General features: G+C 45.6%; 1 protein-coding gene across 3 annotated transcripts in view; it reads left to right on the forward strand.

Annotated features, from left to right (window-relative positions):
- LOC125463014 (lysine-specific demethylase 5B-like) overlaps nucleotides 1–12,481 on the forward strand; it is a 212,995-nt gene extending 200,514 nt beyond the window's left edge. For all 3 annotated transcript variants that reach the window (XM_048553627.2, XM_048553631.2, XM_048553628.2), the window contains one exon: nucleotides 11,724–12,481. In XM_048553627.2, coding sequence (XP_048409584.1) covers nucleotides 11,724–11,876 — 153 coding nt within the window. In that variant the 3' untranslated portion in view covers nucleotides 11,877–12,481. The remainder of the gene's footprint in view (nucleotides 1–11,723) is intronic.
- The last annotated feature ends 7,681 nt before the right edge of the window (nucleotides 12,482–20,162 follow it).

Raw genomic sequence — 20,162 nt, forward strand, 5'->3', positions numbered from 1 at the left:
GCATTGTGGGCTTTATCTCCCACAGATGGACTGTTGTGGTTCAAGAACGTAGCTCACCACGACCTTCTCATGGCAAAATAGGGACAGGCAATAAATGCTCGCCTGCCAGTAATGCCCGTGTCCCACAAATGAATTAAACTCAAACCTGTTGAATTTTCCATCAGTTTCTGTTTACGTTTGATTTCCAGTATTTGCAACTTTTTGTTTAGTTTCCAGAACACGGATGGCAAGTCTGCAAGGGTCTGTCATGAGCTGGTCAGGAAAAGGTCTGAGAGTGCAGAGAAATGCAGTAGGTGGAGAAGTTAAGCTTTCAACCTTGCAAAACTGCTGTCAAGTATAAGTGAAAATGTCTGTGCGTGAGAGTGATGAGTCAGTGAGTGTACACGTGCATACAGATACAAGTTTCTGCTTCCGTGAGACCATAAGAAATATAAACAGGAGTAGGCCATTTGGCCCCACAAGCCTGCTCCGCCACTCAAAATGATCATGGTTGATCCGATATTCCCCTCATCCACTTTCCTACATTCTATCTCAGACTTAAATGTGTACAAGGAGTCTTCCCTCACCATACCCCCTGCCCCCCCCCCCACCGCCCCCAACCACCACCACCACCAGAAAAGAAACCAGCTCTCTGTGGCAAGGAGTTCCAAAGACGGTCAACGCTTTGAGAGAAGAAATTCCTTGTCATCTGAATCTAAAATTGGTGCCCTTAATTCTGAGATGATTCAGTCTGGTCCTGAGCACTCCCATGAGGGCAAATAACTCCTCAGCATTTACCCTCAGAGACCCCTTAAGTATCTTCTATGTTTCAATGAGATCACTTGCTAAAATGTCTCTTCCCCCCCCCCCACCCCCCAAAACACACCGACATAGGCTGCCTTTCAACATGGGTAGTTCTCCTGTTTCTGAACCTAACTCTCATATGAGTTCCACCAAGGCCAGCTCGGTGTGCTCCACCAGATGTGAAAACATGGTTCCTGTGATTTGAAGCCAACTCTTAATGTGAATTTTAGTCCTTTTTTGTTTGCCCAGTGATTTGGGGTTTGATGTCAGGCCTAGCTCTGTAACGCTGGTTTTTAAGTAAAAAACAACAAAAGTTTTTTTTTATACTTTTACTTTTATCCTTAATGGTCATAATTGATTACTCAGTTTTTAAATTACTTTGAGTTTCTTGTTGAAGGGATTTATGTTTATGCCTCAACTTCTGATTTGAATTTCATGTTTGATATCATATCAAACTATGTCTTTCTGAAATTGTTCATTTTGGCTCCTTAAGGAAAAGAAAATCATGTGTGACTGCTTGTGTGGAAAGGTTGGACACATCCTAGTTCACATCTATTACTTCTGTTCTTTGAGTCGCAGTTCCTCTAAAAGTCCCACTTAGTACAAATCAGGTTATGCAGGATTATGCCTGAATTCATAACGTGCTGTAGTTGGAGCACACCACCAAATAGGTTGGACAATTGGTTTGTGAAACAGTATGATGCCAACAGTATGGGTTCAATTCCTGTACTGGCTAAGGTTACCATGAAGGGCACTCCTTCTCAACCTCTCCCCTTGCCTGAGGTGTGGTCGCCCTCAGAATAAATCCTCACCAATCGTGTTTCTGTAATGAGAGCAGCCCTATCGTCTGGTAAGGCTATGGTGACTTGATCCAAGCTTGTATCATATATTTAAATTATAGGTATAATTTAATAGATATAAGGGGCAGCACGGTGGCTCAGTGGTTAGCACTGCAGCCTCACAGTGCCAGAGACCTGGGTTTGATTCCAGCCTCGGGTGACTGTGTGGAGTTTGCACATTCTCCCCGTGTCTGCGTGGGTTTCCTCCCACAGTCCAAAGATGTGCAGACTATGTTCATTGGCCATGCTGAATTGCCTGTAGTATTCAGGGGTGGGTGGGTTATATGGGGATGGGTCTGGGTGGGATGCTTCAAGGGGCAGTGTGGACTTCTTGGGCCGAAGGACCTGTTTCCACACTGTAGGGAATCTAATCCGGTCTAAATAATCAACTGAGCATTTAAAAAAAAATTTAATGAATTGCTTGATCCAATTTGTCATAGTTGGAATCTATATTTAACTGCAGCTTGTACCTCATCAACTCTCCTTCTGCTGTGGTGTTATTTGTTGATTTTTCAATGCCCGTGCTGCTTGCAAACTTAGTTGCTCACTGCTTCTGCTTCCTTTTAGAATTGGCTCCCCATGACCAAATTATAGCCAGATATCTTTACACCTACTAAATCAATTTGTGCTGAATTTAAGCTTTTAGATTGTCCATCTTATTTGTTATGTATGTGCATTTATGCTTGAAACGTAATTTGCGTTTTTGAAAAAGTTTAATGAGGACAAATGCAAGTCTCTTTCAAAAACGAGAGGCTATAATGTGGAACACAATTGGCAGACTAGTTAACTACATGAGATAACAAGGTGTAGAGCTGGATGAACACAGCAGGCCGAGCAGGAGCAGGAGGAGGAATCAATAAATGTTTGGCTTTGCCTTCACAAGAGAAAAATGCATGCCAAAAATGATAGGGAAAGCAGGGTCTAGTGAGAGTGAGGAACTGAAGGAAATTGGTATATGTAGGGAAGCGATGTTAATTTGTAGGGAAATTAATGGGATTAAAGGCCAATAAATCCCCAGGGCCGAGATAATCTATATCCCATAGTACTTAAGGAAGTAGCCCTCGCAATAGTGGATGCATTGGTGGCCATCTCTCAATATTCTATAGACTCTGAAACAGTTCCTATGTATTGGAGGGTAGCTAATGTAACCCCACTAATGGAAAAAAGAGGTTGAGAGAAAATATGCAATCATCTTCTGCATAGCCTGACATCAGTGGTGGGGGAAATGTGAAAGTTCGTTACGAATGATTTCATAGCACAGTACTTGAAAAATAGCAGTAGGTTGGACAGAGTTATCGTGGATCCACAAGATGGAAATCGACTTGACAAATCTACTGTTATGGAGTCATAGAGGTATACAGCATGGAAACAGACTCTTTGGCCAACCCACCCATGCCAACCAGGTTTCCTAAACTGAACTAGTCCCATTTGTTTGCATTTGGCCCATATGCCTCTAAACCTTTCCTATTTATGTATGTGTCTGAATGTCTTTAAATGTTATCCGCTTCTACCACTTTTTATTTGGCTGCTAGTTTCATATGCACACCACCTTCTATGTGGAAAAACTTGAAGCTCCAATTCCTTTTAAATCTTGCCCCTCTCCCTTTAAGCGCATGCCTTCTGGTTTTGGACTCCCCTACCATGGTGAAAAGACCTTGTATATTCACCTTATCTTTGCCCCTTGTGATTTTATAAATGTCTGTAAGGTCACCCTTCAGCCTCCAACACTCCAGGGGGCAAAAGTCCTGGCCTAACCAACCTTTTCTTGTAACTCAAACCTTCCAGTTTCAGTAACATGCTTGTAACTTATATTTGCACCCTTTTTCCAGTTTAGTAACATCCGTCCTATAGCAGGGAAACCAGAATAGTATGCGTTACTGCAAATGTAGCCCCACCAATGTCTTGTACAGCTGGAAGATGACACCTGAACTCCCAGACTCGATGCTGTAACGCCTGAGAGCAAGCCACCTTTATCAACTTAACTGTGATGTCACTTTTAAGGAACTGTGCATCCCTAGGTGTCTCTGTTTGACAACACTTCCCAGGGCACTACCATTAATGTGCAAACCCTGCCATGCTTTGTCTTACCAAAATGCAACACCTCACATTCATTTGCATTAAATTCCATCAGGCATTCCTGGGTCACTAGCCCATTTGATCAAGATCCTATTGTACTCTTAGATGACGACCTTCATTGTCCACTATATCACCAATTTTGGTGTCATTTGCAGGTGTTATTTGCAGTCTTGCTAACCATGCTTCCTACAATCTCATTTAAATGGTTTATATTTGTAACATTTTTTAATATTTATGTTTTTATAACATTTATCAGTGGACCCAGCACCAAGCTTTGTGGCATATTACTGCTGTCAGGCCTCCAGTCTGAGAAACAACCGTCTCTACCATCTTCTAGACTGCTATCGTCAAGCCAATTTTGTATCCAACTGGTTAGCTCACTTCTGGATCCCACGTGATCTAACCTTACTAGTCTACCGTGCGGTACCTTGTCGAAGGCCTTGCTAAAGTCCATGTAGACGACATCAACTGCATTACCCTCCTCTATCTTTTTGGTTACCTCTTCAATAAACTCCATCAAATGAGAGAGAATTTACCCCACAAAAATCCATGCTGACTATCCTAATTTGTTGCCTTTCCAAATGCTTGTAGATCCTGTGTCTCAATCTCTTCCAACAATATACCCACCACTGATGTTAGGCTCACTGGTCTGTAGTTTCCTGACTTTTCCTTGTAGCCTTTCTTAAATAATGGTGCATCATTAGCCACCCTCCAGTTTCCAGCATCTCACTTGTGGCCGTAAGTTACCTTTGTCACAGGCCCCACAATTTCTTGGAGACAAAAAGGACTGCAGATGCTGGAAGCTAGAGTCAATAAATGTGGAGCTGAAAAAGCATAGTTAGTCAGAAAGCATCTGAGGAGTAGGAAAGTCAATGTTTTGGGCCAAATCCCTTCATCAGGACCGGGGAGGGGAGCCCAGAAATAAAGGGGTATTGTGGGGAGGGTAAGTGAGTTAGAGATAGGTGCCTGCAGGTAGGGGGTCTTAGTCAGTGGGAATGGTGGTGCGGATAGGTGAATTGGAAGATGGACACATTGGGGGAGGAGAGATATTGAAGCTGATGGTGCAGGTAGCGATGGTGTTATTGTGGCTGGTCAGTGGGAAGGATGGAGCAGATGGGCGAGTCAGAAAATGGAGAGGTTGTGGGAGGATAGATTTTGAAGCTGGTAAAGTCAGTGTTCACGCCATTGGGCTGTAAGCTCCCAAGGAGAAATATGAGGCGTTGTTCCTCCAGCTTCTGTTTGGCCTCATTCTGACAGTGGAGGAAGCCAAGTATGGACATGTCACCAGGGCAGTGGAAAGGGCAATTTCTTTCCTAGCTTCCTAAATGTCCTGAGATAAGCTTGATCAGGTTCTGGGGATTTATCTACCTTTTATGCATTTTAAGACATCAAGACACCACAATTTATTTCCCCAAGGTCCCTAGCTTTCTCCATGGTAAATATTGATGAGAAACATTCTAGAATCTCTCTGTTCTCCTGTGGCTCCATACATATACAACCTTGTTGATCTTTAAAGGGCTCTATTCTCTCTCCAGATACTCTTTTGTCCTTAACGTACTGGTAAAATCTCTTCGGATTCTTCTTTGCCTTATTTGCCAAAGCTATCTCATCCCCTTTTTGTTCTCCTGATTTCCCTTGTGTACTCCTCCACCCTCTCTGCTCCTCAAGGGATGCATTTGATCCCAGCTGTATGTAACTAGCATACGCCTCTTCCTTTTTCTTGCCCACTAAGAGCTTAGTCACCTGTCCTACCTTATTTCCCAAGGGGAGATTTGAGTTTTGCCCTTTTCTCTGGTAGGGGCATTTATGTTTTTTCCTGAGTATACTTAACAATTCCTCCCCATCCAAACCCTTAATACTATGGCAGTCTCAATGTTTGAAAAGTTAAAATCCCATCCAATTACAACCCTATTATTCTTATTCTGTAACTTCCCTTCATATTTGCTCCCCAAAACTGGAATTTTCAAGGTTGTGATTAGTAGAGTTGATAAAGTGGATGTGGTTAACATAACTTTCAGAAGGTTTTTAATAAGGCCCCACATAACAGATCAACATGTAAATTTAAAGTGCATGGGATTGGAGAAAGTAACTGACATGGATGGAGATCAGTTTGGCTCAGACAAAATTCACAGTATGAATAAATGGTTTATTATTTGAGTGGTAGCCAACGATTAGTAGGGTAGTGCAAGGACCAGTGGTTTGACCCCATCTATTTACAATGTCTACTAATGATTTTGATGAGGGAACTAAATGTAATACAACAAACTTTGTTTTAACTGGCAGTCTCTATAAACTTGCAAAACTTATGCACCTGAAATGTCAGAAGTTTACTGTATTGTCTCAATATCCAAGTAATAAGTTGAGGGTGCGAGTGAGAAGGCTGTCTGCCGTTCTGAGGCAGTATCACTGGACCCGAAATGTTAACTGTTTTCTCCTCCACAGATGTTGCCAGACCTGCTGAGCTTTTCCAGGAACTTTGTTTTTGTTCCCAATTTTTTTTGTCTGCCAATAAGTTTTTTGTTTTAAGATCAAGTTGCATTAATAAAGTGATTTATGATGTAAATAAAGTAGAACAGTGTGTGTTCCCCTGCATTACGTTTTCAGTACTTTGTGTGTATTTTTACATGTGAGCATGTGGATTTCTTGATCAATTGAAATATTTGATTAACCCACATACACCTGGATCCTGTAGTTGCCAATTAATGAAACGCTCGCTTGTATCTCCAAGTTTGTAGGTGACACAAAGCTAGCTGGGAGGGTGAGCTGAGAGGAATGTAGAGATTATTTGGTGTAATTTGGACAAGTTGAGTGGGCAAATGCATGGCAGTTGAAATATAAGGTTGATAAATGTTAGGTTATCCATTTTGTTAGCAAAAACTGAATGGCAGATTATAATCAAAATGGTGATGGATATGGAAAGGAGAAGTACAACAATACCTGTGTGTCCTTGTACGCCAGCCACTGAAAGTAAGCATGCAGATGCAGCAGGCAGTGAAGAAAGCAAATGCCCTGTTGGCGTTCACAGTGAGAGGATTCTAACACTGTAGTTGGGGTATTTTGATACAATTGTATTAGGAGTCTGGTGAGATCACGTGGAGTATTGTGTGTAGTTTCGGTCATCGTATTTGAGGAAGAATGTTTTGGCTATGGAGGGAGTGCAACAAATGTTTCCCAGATTGTTTGCTGGGATAGCAGGATGATGTATGAAGAGAGACTTGATTAGTTAGGGCTATGTTCACTGGAGTTTAGAAGAATGAGGAGAGGATTTAAAAGAACCTGTAAAATTCTAATGAGACTATACAGGCTAAACGCAGCAAAAATGTTCCTGATGTCATTTGCTGATGTTCCGGAGCTGGAGGTCACAGCCTTAAGGATACCGGATCCTTGCTGGATTTAGAGGAAGAGTGGTGAGCCCATGGAATTCACTGCCACAGAAAGTGGTTGCAGCCAAAATGTTGAAAGCTTTAAAGAAGGAGTTGGATATAATTATTAGGACGAAAGGGATCAAGGTGTATGGGGCGAGTAAAGTGGCAACAGGGTGCCAAATTGGATGATCAGCCGTGATCATATGGAATGGCAAAGCAGGTTTGATGGAATGAATGGTCTACTGCCTGTACGTTTCTATGTAACTGTTTGCACCTTAACCACCTGATGTTGCACAACTCAAAATTTGCTGCTGATTCAGCCTTTGTTGGCTGCTGCTCCGTACCTTGGTGTTCAGACAACTTAATTTTACTTTTTTGTTCAATTATTTTACTCAATTAATTTACTTGCCTTGCTTTTGGTGTATTTATTTTCATCTTTTAGTACTGACTTCATTGTTATGATATTAAGTGTAATAAGCTTATTACGCTTACTCTCGTACCTCTTCTTCCCGCGTGCTTCTCCCCCCCCTTGCGCTCTCTTCTCCCCCCCCTCGCGCTCTCTTCTCCCCCCCCTCGCGCTCTCTTCTCCCCCCCCTCGCGCTCTCTTCTCCCCCCCCCTCGCGCTCTCTTCTCCCCCCCCCTCGCGCTCTCTTCTCCCCCCCCCTCGCGCTCTCTTCTCCCCCCCCTCGCGCTCTCTTCTCCCCCCCTCGCGCTCTCTTCTCCCCCCCCTCGCGCTCTCTTCTCCCCCCCCTCGCGCTCTCTTCTCCCCCCCCTCGCGCTCTCTTCTCCCCCCCCTCGCGCTCTCTTCTCCCCCCCCTCGCGCTCTCTTCTCCCCCCCCCGCGCTCTCTTCTCCCCCCCCTCGCGCTCTCTTCTCCCCCCCCTCGTGCTCTCTTCTCCCCCCCCTCGCGCTCTCTTCTCCCCCCCCTCGCGCTCTCTTCTCCCCCCCCTCGCGCTCTCTTCTCCCCCCCCTCGCGCTCTCTTCTCCCCCCCCTCGCGCTCTCTTCTCCCCCCCCTCGCGCTCTCTTCTCCCCTCCCTCGCGCTCTCTTCTCCCCCCCCTCGCGCTCTCTTCTCCCCCCCCTCGCGCTCTCTTCTCCCCCCCCTCGCGCTCTCTTCTCCCCCCCCTCGCGCTCTCTTCTCCCACCCCTCGCGCTCTCTTCTCCCACCCCTCGCGCTCTCTTCTCCCCGCCCTCGCGCTCTCTTCTCCCCCGCCCTCGCGCTCTCTTCTCCCCCGCCCTCGCGCTCTCTTCTCCCCCCCCCCGCGCTCTCTTCTCCCCCCCCTCGCGCTCTCTTCTCCCCCCCCCGCGCTCTCTTCTCCCCCCCCCGCGCTCTCTTCTCCCCCCCCCGCGCTCTCTTCTCCCCCCCCCGCGCTCTCTTCTCCCCCCCCCGCGCTCTCTTCTCCCCCCCCCGCGCTCTCTTCTCCCCCCCCGCGCTCTCTTCTCCCCCCCCCGCGCTCTCTTCTCCCCCCCCCGCGCTCTCTTCTCCCCCCCCCGCGCTCTCTTCTCCCCCCCCCCGCGCTCTCTTCTCCCCCCACCGCGCTCTCTTCTCCCCCCCCCGCGCTCTCTTCTCCCCCCCCCGCGCTCTCTTCTCCCCCCCCCGCGCTCTCTTCTCCCCCCCCCGCGCTCTCTTCTCCCCCCCCCGCGCTCTCTTCTCCCCCCCCCGCGCTCTCTTCTCCCCCCCCCGCGCTCTCTTCTCCCCCCCCCCGCGCTCTCTTCTCCCCCCCCCGCGCTCTCTTCTCCCCCCCCCCCGCGCTCTCTTCTCCCCCCCCGCGCTCTCTTCTCCCCCCCCGCGCTCTCTTCTCCCCCCCCGCGCTCTCTTCTCCCCCCCCGCGCTCTCTTCTCCCCCCCCCGCGCTCTCTTCTCCCCCCCCGCGCTCTCTTCTCCCCCCCCGCGCTCTCTTCTCCCCCCCCGCGCTCTCTTCTCCCCCCCCCGCGCTCTCTTCTCCCCCCCCCGCGCTCTCTTCTCCCCCCCCCGCGCTCTCTTCTCCCCCCCCCGCGCTCTCTTCTCCCCCCCCCGCGCTCTCTTCTCCCCCCCCCGCGCTCTCTTCTCCCCCCCCCGCGCTCTCTTCTCCCCCCCCGCGCTCTCTTCTCCCCCCCCGCGCTCTCTTCTCCCCCCCCGCGCTCTCTTCTCCCCCCCCGCGCTCTCTTCTCCCCCCCCCGCGCTCTCTTCTCCCCCCCCCGCGCTCTCTTCTCCCCCCCCCGCGCTCTCTTCCCCCCCCCCCGCGCTCTCTTCCCCCCCCCCGCGCTCTCTTCCCCCCCGCGCGCTCTCTTCTCCCCCCCCCGCGCTCTCTTCTCCCCCCCCCGCGCTCTCTTCTCCCCCCCCGCGCTCTCTTCTCCCCCCCCTCGTGCTCTCTTCTCTCCTCCCCCCCCCCCCCCCGCGTGCTTTTTTTTTCTCTCTCTCGTACTCACTCACATTTACTGGTTTTAAAGTCCAATTCCAGTCACATAAGTCCTTCATGACCTTGTATTGCTGCTGTTACATGAAATGGAAACCTACAGAGTTGCATTTATTTTTCTCATCAATTTAGCTGTATGCACAATATACCTGGTTCAGGTAAGCTGGAAATGACCAGCTTTGTAGTTCTCCTTTTGAATTCAACACCCAAGTCCTAATTTTCCTCGAGCTAAATATCTTCCATGTTTTGACATGGATCACCACACCTCATGGTGTTTACCTCTCCTTTTTTCCAGACATTTCTAAGTATTCCCTACATGAGGTGACATGCCCTCAACGTTGCAGCTGGTGCTAATCGAAAATTAAATAGATTTTGATTTTCATATAAACTTCCCTTTCTAAATCTGTTTTCTTCTGTTTTCCGATGACCTTAGTTTGTCAGATTGTCACCTTCTTCCCAGCTCTTTGCATCCATGGTTTCGTAGTCACCTATATATTTCAACGAAAATATAGGGAAATATTTGAAACATAAGATTCAAAGCTGTGGACCAGTTAGGGTTAGTTTTGCGTAGCTCTGAGTTGGCAGTTATAATGGGCCAAATTCTTGTGTAGTAAACCTTTGCAGCTCTCTACTGCCAGGAATCAAGACAAACTACAATAATTGACTTGCAATTTCATGTCACAAGATTGGATGAGGAATTAAAGGTTAAGGTTTTTTGCTTTGCCCCCTCCATCCATTTATCCTGTGTCACCATATACAGAAAACAGGAATATAATTTTGTTTCTGCGACTTGAGTCCTCAGGTAAGTTAACTGTGGAGTCTGTCTGCAAAACTGGTTGTTCAGCCCAGTTTAGTGCAGCAAACACTGGGTAACAATACTATATAAACTGAACAATATAGGTTTTAAGTGTCAGCAACTTTTCTGTAGAACCTATGGTAGAACATTACATTGGAAGGCATTACGAAGAATTCCTTTTTTTGACACATACGGAAGATTTCAATCATTGTAAATTACTGACATATTTACCGAAGATGCCCAAAATTCACAAGGGAAATGGTTGGTTTACACTTTTTCCTGCTGTCTGTTGTCTACAGTGACATATTTACTGTGAGTCTTCAACTCCTTTACTTACAGTTTGAGGTAAATAGTTCAGCACGCTGCTGCCTATTTGGCTTCAGAATTTGAGTGATGCATTGTCTATCTAAAGAAACACCTCTCTTTATAGATCAGCATTGAAGTATGCTACAAAGGGTAGCACAGTTAGCACTACTGCCTCAGTCCTAGAGAGATGGGTTCAATTCCACTCTTGGGTGACTGCAGACTCTGCACAGACATTCTTAGCATGTGGTATTTAAGAGTACAACAGAACGTTGATCAAATAGGCCAGTGGGCTGAGGAGTGCCAGAGGGAGTTTAATTTAGATAAATGTGAAGTGTTGCATTTTGGCAAGAACCCAGGACAGGACTTATACAGTTAATCGTAGGGTCCTGTGACATGTTGCTGAACAGAGACACCTCGGGGTGCAGGTGCGCAGTTCCTTGATCCTGGAGACGCAGGTAGATAAGGTAGTGAAGAAGGCATTTGGCATATTTGCTTCCATTAATCAGTGACTGAGTGTAGTAGTTGGGATGTCATGTGGCGGCCCAGGATATTGGTGAAGCTACTTATAGAAAACTGGGTTCAGTTCTGGTTTCCCTGCTGAAGGAAAGATGCTGTTCAGAAAGGGCTCAGAACAAATTTACAAGGGTATTGCTGGGATTAGTGTTTGAGCATAGGGATAGGCTGAATAGGTTGGGGCAAATTTCCCTGGAGCATTGGAGGCTGAGGGGTGACCTTGTAATGAACTTTGTGCAGACTTTACGCATAAATTTTAACCATTCCCCTGGACCTGATCTTGTGGATCACAAAATGGAAGAGATGTGTGAGCTGATTTCAACCAATTTATGCCTCTTGTTCTTTGTGGGCTCTCTCTCTCTCGCGCTTGCGTGTGCGCTCGCGCTCGCTCTCTCTTGCGCGCGCTCTCACAGACACACACAGTCCCTTTGGGAATGGGTCCCTTGTTAATCGGCATCAGTAAATTCACGTCGAAATCCTGAAAAGTAACTTGAGGGAACTGTGAAGTGCCAGAGCAATAATCTATTTATTTACGGATGAAAACCTCTTATCTTGCGATTTTAAACTCTTGATTCATAAAACACATTATTGGAACAATGAAGTAGAGTTGTAATGATATTGGTATTAAACAGTGTCTCCCTTTTTTGCATAGGTTGACTGGGTCCAGTGTGATGGCAGCTGCAACCAGTGGTTCCACCAGATCTGTGTGGGTGTCTCCTCCGAAACAGCAGAAAAGGAGGACTATATCTGCATCAACTGTACTGTAAAAGACCAGAACAGCAGGAAGCAGAATGGCCAAGGCTAGCATTTGGTGGTGTGCTAATAAATCACATCAGTGGATTTGGTATCTCTACAACCCACAAATGGTGCTATATCTCTCTACTCATGGGATCATCTACAAGAACTCTCAAACTTTTCCACCTTTGTACTTTCTCATTCTTGTAAGAACTTTTTGTCTGTGGTTGTGAAAGTGTATGATGCTGGCTACACCCAGGGTTTTCTACCCATTATGGAGGCAATTGGCTCTCTTTGAAAAATGCCATACCTCAGTTTGAGACTTGCCTGCATAGATACCCAATCCCATTGGGTGTTGAAGACATGCAAACACCAAAAAATCTTTTTTTAAATGGGGTCCTCTATTCAGTACAAGTATCTTAATCTTAGAGAGATTCTGACTTGTGTTTTGTAGGTTAGTTTTATTTATCTCAGCAATAACAGGTTTGTGAGTTAAAGGGCCAGATACAATTTCTCAAGTTTGGCTGTTGTACAGAATGCAGGTATTTAGGCTCCTAGAGGCACAGGAAAATTGGATAATCTGTAATCTTAACTGCCTATGCTGTACTTTGGCTTTTTTGGTAGCTTGTATCTAATGTTGCAGTCTCCTTTGTGAAATAAACCTTTGTTTATGAACGAGCTTTGAAGACTGCAGTTTGTAATGCACCATATTTGAAAATTTATAATCTAGAGACAATACATTGCTGCTTCTGTACCAAATTTAACAGCAGAAGCACTGGTACTGCAGCACTGATAAAGGCTAGATGACTGACTGGGTTGGGGGAATAAAATAGAGGCCTAATTAATTTTGTTGCTCAAATCCTGATATCCTTAGCAAATGACATGAACAGAACAATATTCCTACACTCTCAGCAGCAACCCCTACGTATGTAATTTTGACAGTAACTGTTGGGCTTACCAATGGTGTCTATTTGGCTACCAGCACTTACTTGACACTCATTAATGGGAACTTTGAGAGCACCAGCACTAAATATTCTCCAATCTTCAGCAAAAATAATAAGCAATAGAGAATACATTAAACCTGATGTAATTGGACAAAACAATTAAAGTGCTGTCATGTGAATCTATGGTTTAAAATTTGTCCTCCATTTTGAGGTTTCACTGATGTTTTAATGTTTTTTTTGAGTGAAATCAGCAGTTCCTCAGTTTGGATTGTGGGATATTGAAGAAGGTTTTAGAACCATAGATACAGGAAATAGACCCTTCAGTCCAACTTGTCCATGCTGACCAAATATTCCAATCTGACCTAGTCTCATTTGTCTCTCATCCCACTGTGGATGAAGAGTCACCAGCCTTGAAACGTTAACTCTACTTTCTTGTCACAGATGCGGCTAGACTTGCTGGGTTTCACCAGCAATTTCTGTTTTTGTATGGTATTCTTTGGTTGCAGTAATTAACCTGAGATAGGACCACGGTGTATAATAGGGGACAATAGCACCAAGCAGAAATGTCCTCAGTCTCCATAATATCTTGAATCCCTTGGTTTATTATTGTCCAATTCTTGGCAAAATTCGAACTCCCATGAGAGAGATTTTAAACCACCCTTGCAACTAAAACTCACGTGTTCTTTTGTATTTTTGAAAGGGCTTTCTAGAATAAATTTCTGCTGAAAAATCTTCTGGTTATGAGGTATTGCTAAGACTACTTGGAAGTTTCTTGCCATGTGTCTTGAGTTTAAAGAATTGGGATATTTGGCAGGTTGGAATAAAAATTGGTTTCGAGCAAAGTGTAATGGTAATGGTGTAATTTTTGAGATTGGAAGGTAGTTTACAGAGCAGTTTTGCAGATTTTGGTGGTGTCCCTTATTGTTTCTGGTATTGTAGGGAGCAACATTGAGAAGTTATCAAATGTTACAAAAATTGATCATATTTCACACCTGAAATTCCTGATCATATGATATGCAAAGAAATACTGAACAGAATTGTTTTTCTACTCCTATCAGTATCTAGAGAGACTTGGAGTACATTTTTAAAAATTCATTCCTGGGATGTAGGCATTGTTGGTTAGGCCAGTATTTATTGCCAATCTGTCTAATTGCCCTTGACAGGTGAGCTTCTTGAACCACTTGGAGGTGTAGGTATTCAGTGCTGTTAGGATGGGGAGTTGCAGGATTTTGCTGAAAAGACCAGAAACTGCAATATAGTTAGAATAAGAATGAGTTTGACTTGGAGGGCAACTTGTAGGCGGTGCTGTTAAGGAGTCAGATGAGTTGCTGTAACACATCTCAGTATTGCTGGGTCTCTGCATCTGTGTTGAAGTTGGTGAATGGAAGGCTAATCCTGAATGGTATTCCGCTTCTTGACTTGTGCTTTGTTAGTGGTGGACAAGTGTTGGAGAAATAGGATCTGAGTTACATGCCAAGGAATTCCTAGCCTCTGATCTGCTCCTGTCACCACAGTATTTATATGGCTAGTCCAATTCATTTTTTTTATCAATAGTAACCCTCAGGATCTTGGTGGAGGGGATTCAGGCATAATAATGCCACGATTGTCAAGGAGAGGGTGGTTAGATTCTCTTTTGTTGTATCTGATACTTGCACCATTACTTTCCATTTATCTGTCTAAGTCTAGATATTGTCTGGGTTTGGCGGCATTGGAACAATGGCTACTTCAGTATTTGAGTGATGTTGAATGGTGCTGCACATTATGCAATCATTAATTAGTTTATTCACTTCTGATGTTAAGAAGGAGGGAGTGTCATTAGTGATGCAGCTGAAGATGGGTACCATAAGACCACAAGATTTAGTAGTAGAGGTAGTCTCTTCAGCCCATTGAGTAAAATCATGGCTGATCTGATGATCATCAACTCCACTTTCCTACCTTTTCCCCATAACACTTGACTCCCCTGCTGATTTAAAAATCTGTCTAACTCAGCCTTGAACATAGTTAACCCAACAATGACAGCCCTCTGTAGTATGGTTGTAGGATGCTTTCCTGAGGAACACTTGCAGTGATATCTTGACTGAGATGATTGACCACCACCATCTTTCTTTGATTCCAGGAAACCAGGAATGACTCCAGCCAGCAAAGAGTTCCCCCGATTCCCATTTAACACTAGGTTTGCTAGGACTCCTTGATGGAATACTGTCAAATTCTGCCCTGCTGTCAAGGACAGTCACTCTCACCTCCATTCAACTGTGTTGCTATGGTGCAAACCTGGAAAAATTGAAGTCAGGAATGTGGCCCTGGCAGAACCTAAACTGAGCTTCATTGAGCAGTAATTGTTAGGCAAGTGTTGATCCATTGTCAACTACCCTTTCTGTTACTTTACAGATAATTGAGTAGGCTGATTGGGTGGTAATTGGTCAGGTAGGATTATTACTGCTTCTTTGTGGACAGGACATATCTGGGCAATATTCCATGTTGTCAGGTAGATACCCGTAGTGATTATAACAGAATTGGCCAGATGGACCTCAGAATATGAGCTGTGGCTGAGACAGATATAAACGGGAATTCAGAGGTTCTGCTCACTCTGAAAGCTGGCTTGAAGTAACCTGGCCCAGTATCCAATATTATGTGCATGTTAATAAAGGGTTCTTTAGTGGTAGAAATGAAACTAGACTGATCACCTGGCATTGAGTAAAGCATTGGAAAAGATGGTGGAAACAGTCCTGCTGACCCTGCAAAGTCATCCTCACTAACATCTGGGGGCTATTGCCAAAATTTGGGAAAGTTGTCTCACAGACCAGTCAAGGAACAGCCTGATATAGCCATACTCATGGAATCAAACCATATAGACAATATCCCAGACACCCATATCACCATCTCAGGATATGTTCTATCCTAGCGGAAGGACAGACCCAGCAAGGTGGCAGCACTGTGGTATACAGTTGGGAGTGAGTTGCTCTGAGAGTCCTCCACATTGACTCTGGACCTCATGAAGTCTCATGGCTTCAGGTTAAACATGGACAAGGAAACAATAGACAATAGGTGCTGGAGTAGGCCATTCGGTCCTTCGAGCCAGCACCACCATTCATTATGATCATGGCTGATCATCCACAATCAGTATCCTGTTCCTGCCTTATCCCCATAACCCTTGATTCCACTATCTGGAACTGCTCAGCCATAACCTGCTCAGTGAGGTGAGTGTGTGACAGCTTTTGACATCAAGGCTATGTACGACCGAGTGTGGCATCGAGGAGCCCTAGCAAAACTGGAATCAGTGGGTACTGGGGGCAAACTCTGATGGTTGGAGTCATACTTTCCACATAGGAAGATGGTCATGGTTGTTGGAGGTCAATCATCTCAGCAACAGGACATCTCTGCTGGAGTTCCTCAGGGTAGTGTCCTTGGCCCAACCATCTTCTGCTGCTTCATCCGTGACACCTCTGTCATCAGGTCAGAAGTTGGCATGTTCGCCAGTAAGTGCACAATGTTCACCACCATTTGTCACTCCTCAGATATTGAAATGGTCTGTGTTCACATGAAACTATCTGGACAATATCCAGGCTTGGGCTGGCAAGTGACATTTGTACCACACAAATGCCAGGTTCTGACCATCACCTCACAGCACCAGGGACCCAGGTTCAATTCCAGCTTAAGTGACTGTTTGGAGTTTGCACATTCTCCCCGTGTCTGTGTGGGTTTTCTCCTGGTGCTCCAGTTTCCTCCCACAGACCAAAGATGTGCAGGGTAGGTGGATTGGCCATGCTAAATTGCCCATAGTGTTCAGGGATGTGTAGCTTAGGTGGGTTATAAGGGGGATGGGTCTGGGTGGGAATGTTCTGAGGTTCGGTGTGGTCTTGTTGGGTCGAAGGGCCTGTTTCCCTGCTGTAGGGATTCTAATTCTAATTCAATTCCAGAATTCAGCGAGGCCTGCTTACTGCCATTGTTTTTGTAGAAAAGTAAGGGCAGAAAGCAGATGGCTGGAAAGTGAGGGAATCGTCAAACCTGTGCGGTTTGCAGCAGCACCAGTCATACTGACTGTGAAGCCCGATGGCTCAGTTTAGCTTTTAAACAAACAGTAAACTATTACTCATGCTTGCATAAATACTCAATCCCTCACACAGAGGACTTGTATGCAAAACTGGTGGGTGGGTGGGGTGAGGTGGTGATTGTGCTTCATGAAGTTGGATATGAGCAATGTGTACCTGCAACTGTGGTTAGATGAGGATTCCCAGAAGTATGTGACAATTAGTACCCATAAGGTGTTGAACCAATATACATGGCTGCCATTTGGGGTACTATCAGTCTGTGCCATTTTTCAGCGGATGATGAAGAACATTTTACAAAGTCTGAAATAACAAGGTGTAGAGCTGGATGAACACAAGCCAAGCAGCGGGAAAGTTTGACATTTCGGGCCGAGACCCTTCTTCAGAAAGAGGAAGGTCTATCCAGATTGCCAATTACCTGAATGATATGCTAATAACAAGGAAGACCAATAAAGAGCACTTGGAAAACTTAGATATACAGTCCATAGACATTGTCCAAGGGGGCAAATGCCTCAGAAGGGAAAGATGTGTGTTCCAGCTACCCCAAGTGACTTAATTGGGCTACAGAGACGCATTTCCCGCAACTCATCCCTCACACCCCATCCCTGCAATAACAGCCAAAAGAGAATACCCCTCATCATCACATACCACCCCACCGACCTCTGGATCCAATGCATCATCTTCCGACAATTCCGCCATCGATAATCCGACCCCACCACCAAAAACATTTTTCCTTCCCCACCCTTGTCTGCTTTCCGGAGGGACCACTCTCTCTGTGACTCCCTTGTCTGCTCCATACTCTCATCCAACCCCACCACACCTGGCACTTTCCCCTGCAACTGCAGGAAGTGCTACACCTGCCCCCATACCTCCTCCCTGACCCCCATCCCAGGCCCCAAGAAGACTTTCCACATCAAGCAGATGTTCACCTGCATATCTGCCAATGTGGTATTCTGCATCCGCTGTACCCGGTGTGGCTCCCTCTACATTGGGGAAATCGAGCAGAGGCTTGGGGACCGCCTTGCAGAACACCTCTGCTCAGTTCACAATAAACAACTGCACCTTCCAGTCACAAACTATTTCAACTACCCCTCCAATTCCTCAGATGACATGCCTGTCCTGGGCCTCCTGCAGTGCCACAATGATGCCACCCAAAGGTTGCAGGAACAGCAACTCATATTCTGCTTGGGAACCCTGCAGCCCAATGGTATCAATGTGGATTTCACAAGCTTCAAAATCTCCCCTCTCCCCTCCCCCCACTGCATCCCAAAACCAGCCCAGCTCGTTCCCGCCTCCCTAACCTGTTCTTCCTCTCAGCTATCCCCTCCTCCCACCTCAAGCCGCACCTCCATTTCCTACTGACTAACCTCATCCCACTCCCTTGACCTGTCCGTCCTCCCCAGACTGACCTTATCTCCTCCCTACCTCCCCCCCATACTCACCTCTACAGGCTCTATCCCTGCCCCTTTAACTTATCTGTCTCCTCTCCACCTATCTTCTCCTCTATCCATCTTCGATTCGCCTCCCCCTCTCTCCCTATTTATTTCAGAACCCTCTCCCCATCCCCCTTTTCTGATGAAGGGTCTCGGCCCAAAACGTCAGCTTTTGTGCTCCTAAGGTGCTGCTTGGCCTGCAGTGTTCATCCAGCTCCACACTTTGTTATCTAACATCCTGGTAAACGTTCTCTGCACTCTTTCCAAAGCTTTCGCATCTTTCTGGTAACGTGGTGACCAACACTGCAACCAATATTCCAAATAAGGTTTTTACATAGCTGCAACATGGTTAGTGAACTCTTGTACTCCATGCCCGGGGCAATGCAGTTGAGCATGCCATATGCCTTCTTAATCGGCTTGGCCACCTGTGTTGCCACTTTTAAGGAACTGTGGACCTGCATACCCAGATCCATCTGTACGTTAATGTTCTCAAGGGTTCTGCCAGTTACAGTACAATTTACACTGAAATTTGATCCCTCAAAATGCATCACCTCGCATTTGTCTAGATTAAACTCCACCTGCCATTTCTGTGCCCAAGTAGCCGATATTCTGTTGTATCTTTTCACAATCGTTGGCACTATCAGCAACTCTACCAATCTTCATGTCATCTGCAAATTTGCTAATCAGACCTCCCACATTTTTCCCCAGATTGTTTTTATGTACTACAAACAACAGAGGACTTAAGACTGATCCCTGTGGAGCATCACTAGTTATTGGTCTCCATTCTGAAAAACATCACAAGTTATTGGTCTCCCACTGCTACTCTCGGTCTTCTATGACCAAACTAGTTTTGCACCCATCTAGCCAGCCCATCCCAAATCCCATGTAATTTTAGTTTTTGTACAAATCTGCTATGCGGGCCTTTACCAAATCCCTTACTAAAGTCCATATAAACTATATCCACAGTCTTTCCCTTATCAATTATCTTTGTCACCTCTTCATAAAATTCAATCAGTTTGGTGAGACATAACCTGCCCCATACAAGACCATGCTGCCTGTCATTTTCTTCCAAATGTACATCGACCTTGTCCCTCAGTATCTTCTCAGAGCTTCCCCACAACGGATGTCAGGCTCAGTGGCCTATAATTTCCTGGATTATCCCTGCTTCCTTTCTTAATCTTAAACAAGGGAACAACATTGGCTAATTGCGAGTCCTCTGGAACTTTGCCTGTGGGCAAAGAGGATATGAAGATATCTGTTAATTCCCTAGCTATTTCTTGCCTTGCCTCTCACAGTAACCTGCGATAGATCCCATCTGGTCCCAGGGACTTGTCTATCTTAATGCGATTTAGTATACCAAAAACTTCCTACTTCAATATATTGACATTCTCTAGAGCATTCACACGCACAGCCTTGACCTCAACACCAGTCATGCCCTTCTCCTTGGTGAACATCGATACACAGTACTTATTAAGGATCTCCCCCACTTCCTGTGGCTCTACATGTAACTCTCCACTTTTGTCTACTCTTTCCCTTGCTACCCTCTTCCTTTTAATATATGCATAAAAAGCCTTGGGATTTTCCTTGACCCAGTTTGCTAAAGACATTTTAGCCCCTTTTAGACTGCTAATTCTGCATTTAAGTTCCTTCCTACTTTCTCTATACTCATCAATGGCTTCACTAATTTGTGGCTGCCTAGACCTATCATATGCATCCGTTTTCCTTTTGACTAAGTTTACAATTTCCCTAGTCATCCATGGTTCCTGAATCCTGCCATTCCTATTCTTAAGCTGTGCAGGGACGTGCATGTCCTGCACTTTAATCAACTGGTCTTTAAAAGCCTCCCACATGCCAGACCTAGATTTGCTCTCAATTAGCTGTTCCCAATCCACATTCTCCAGTTGCTGTCTAATGTGGATGCACAGTAGCTCAG

Source organism: Stegostoma tigrinum, chromosome 21, assembly GCF_030684315.1.
Source record: "Stegostoma tigrinum isolate sSteTig4 chromosome 21, sSteTig4.hap1, whole genome shotgun sequence".
Taxonomy (NCBI): domain Eukaryota; kingdom Metazoa; phylum Chordata; class Chondrichthyes; order Orectolobiformes; family Stegostomatidae; genus Stegostoma; species Stegostoma tigrinum.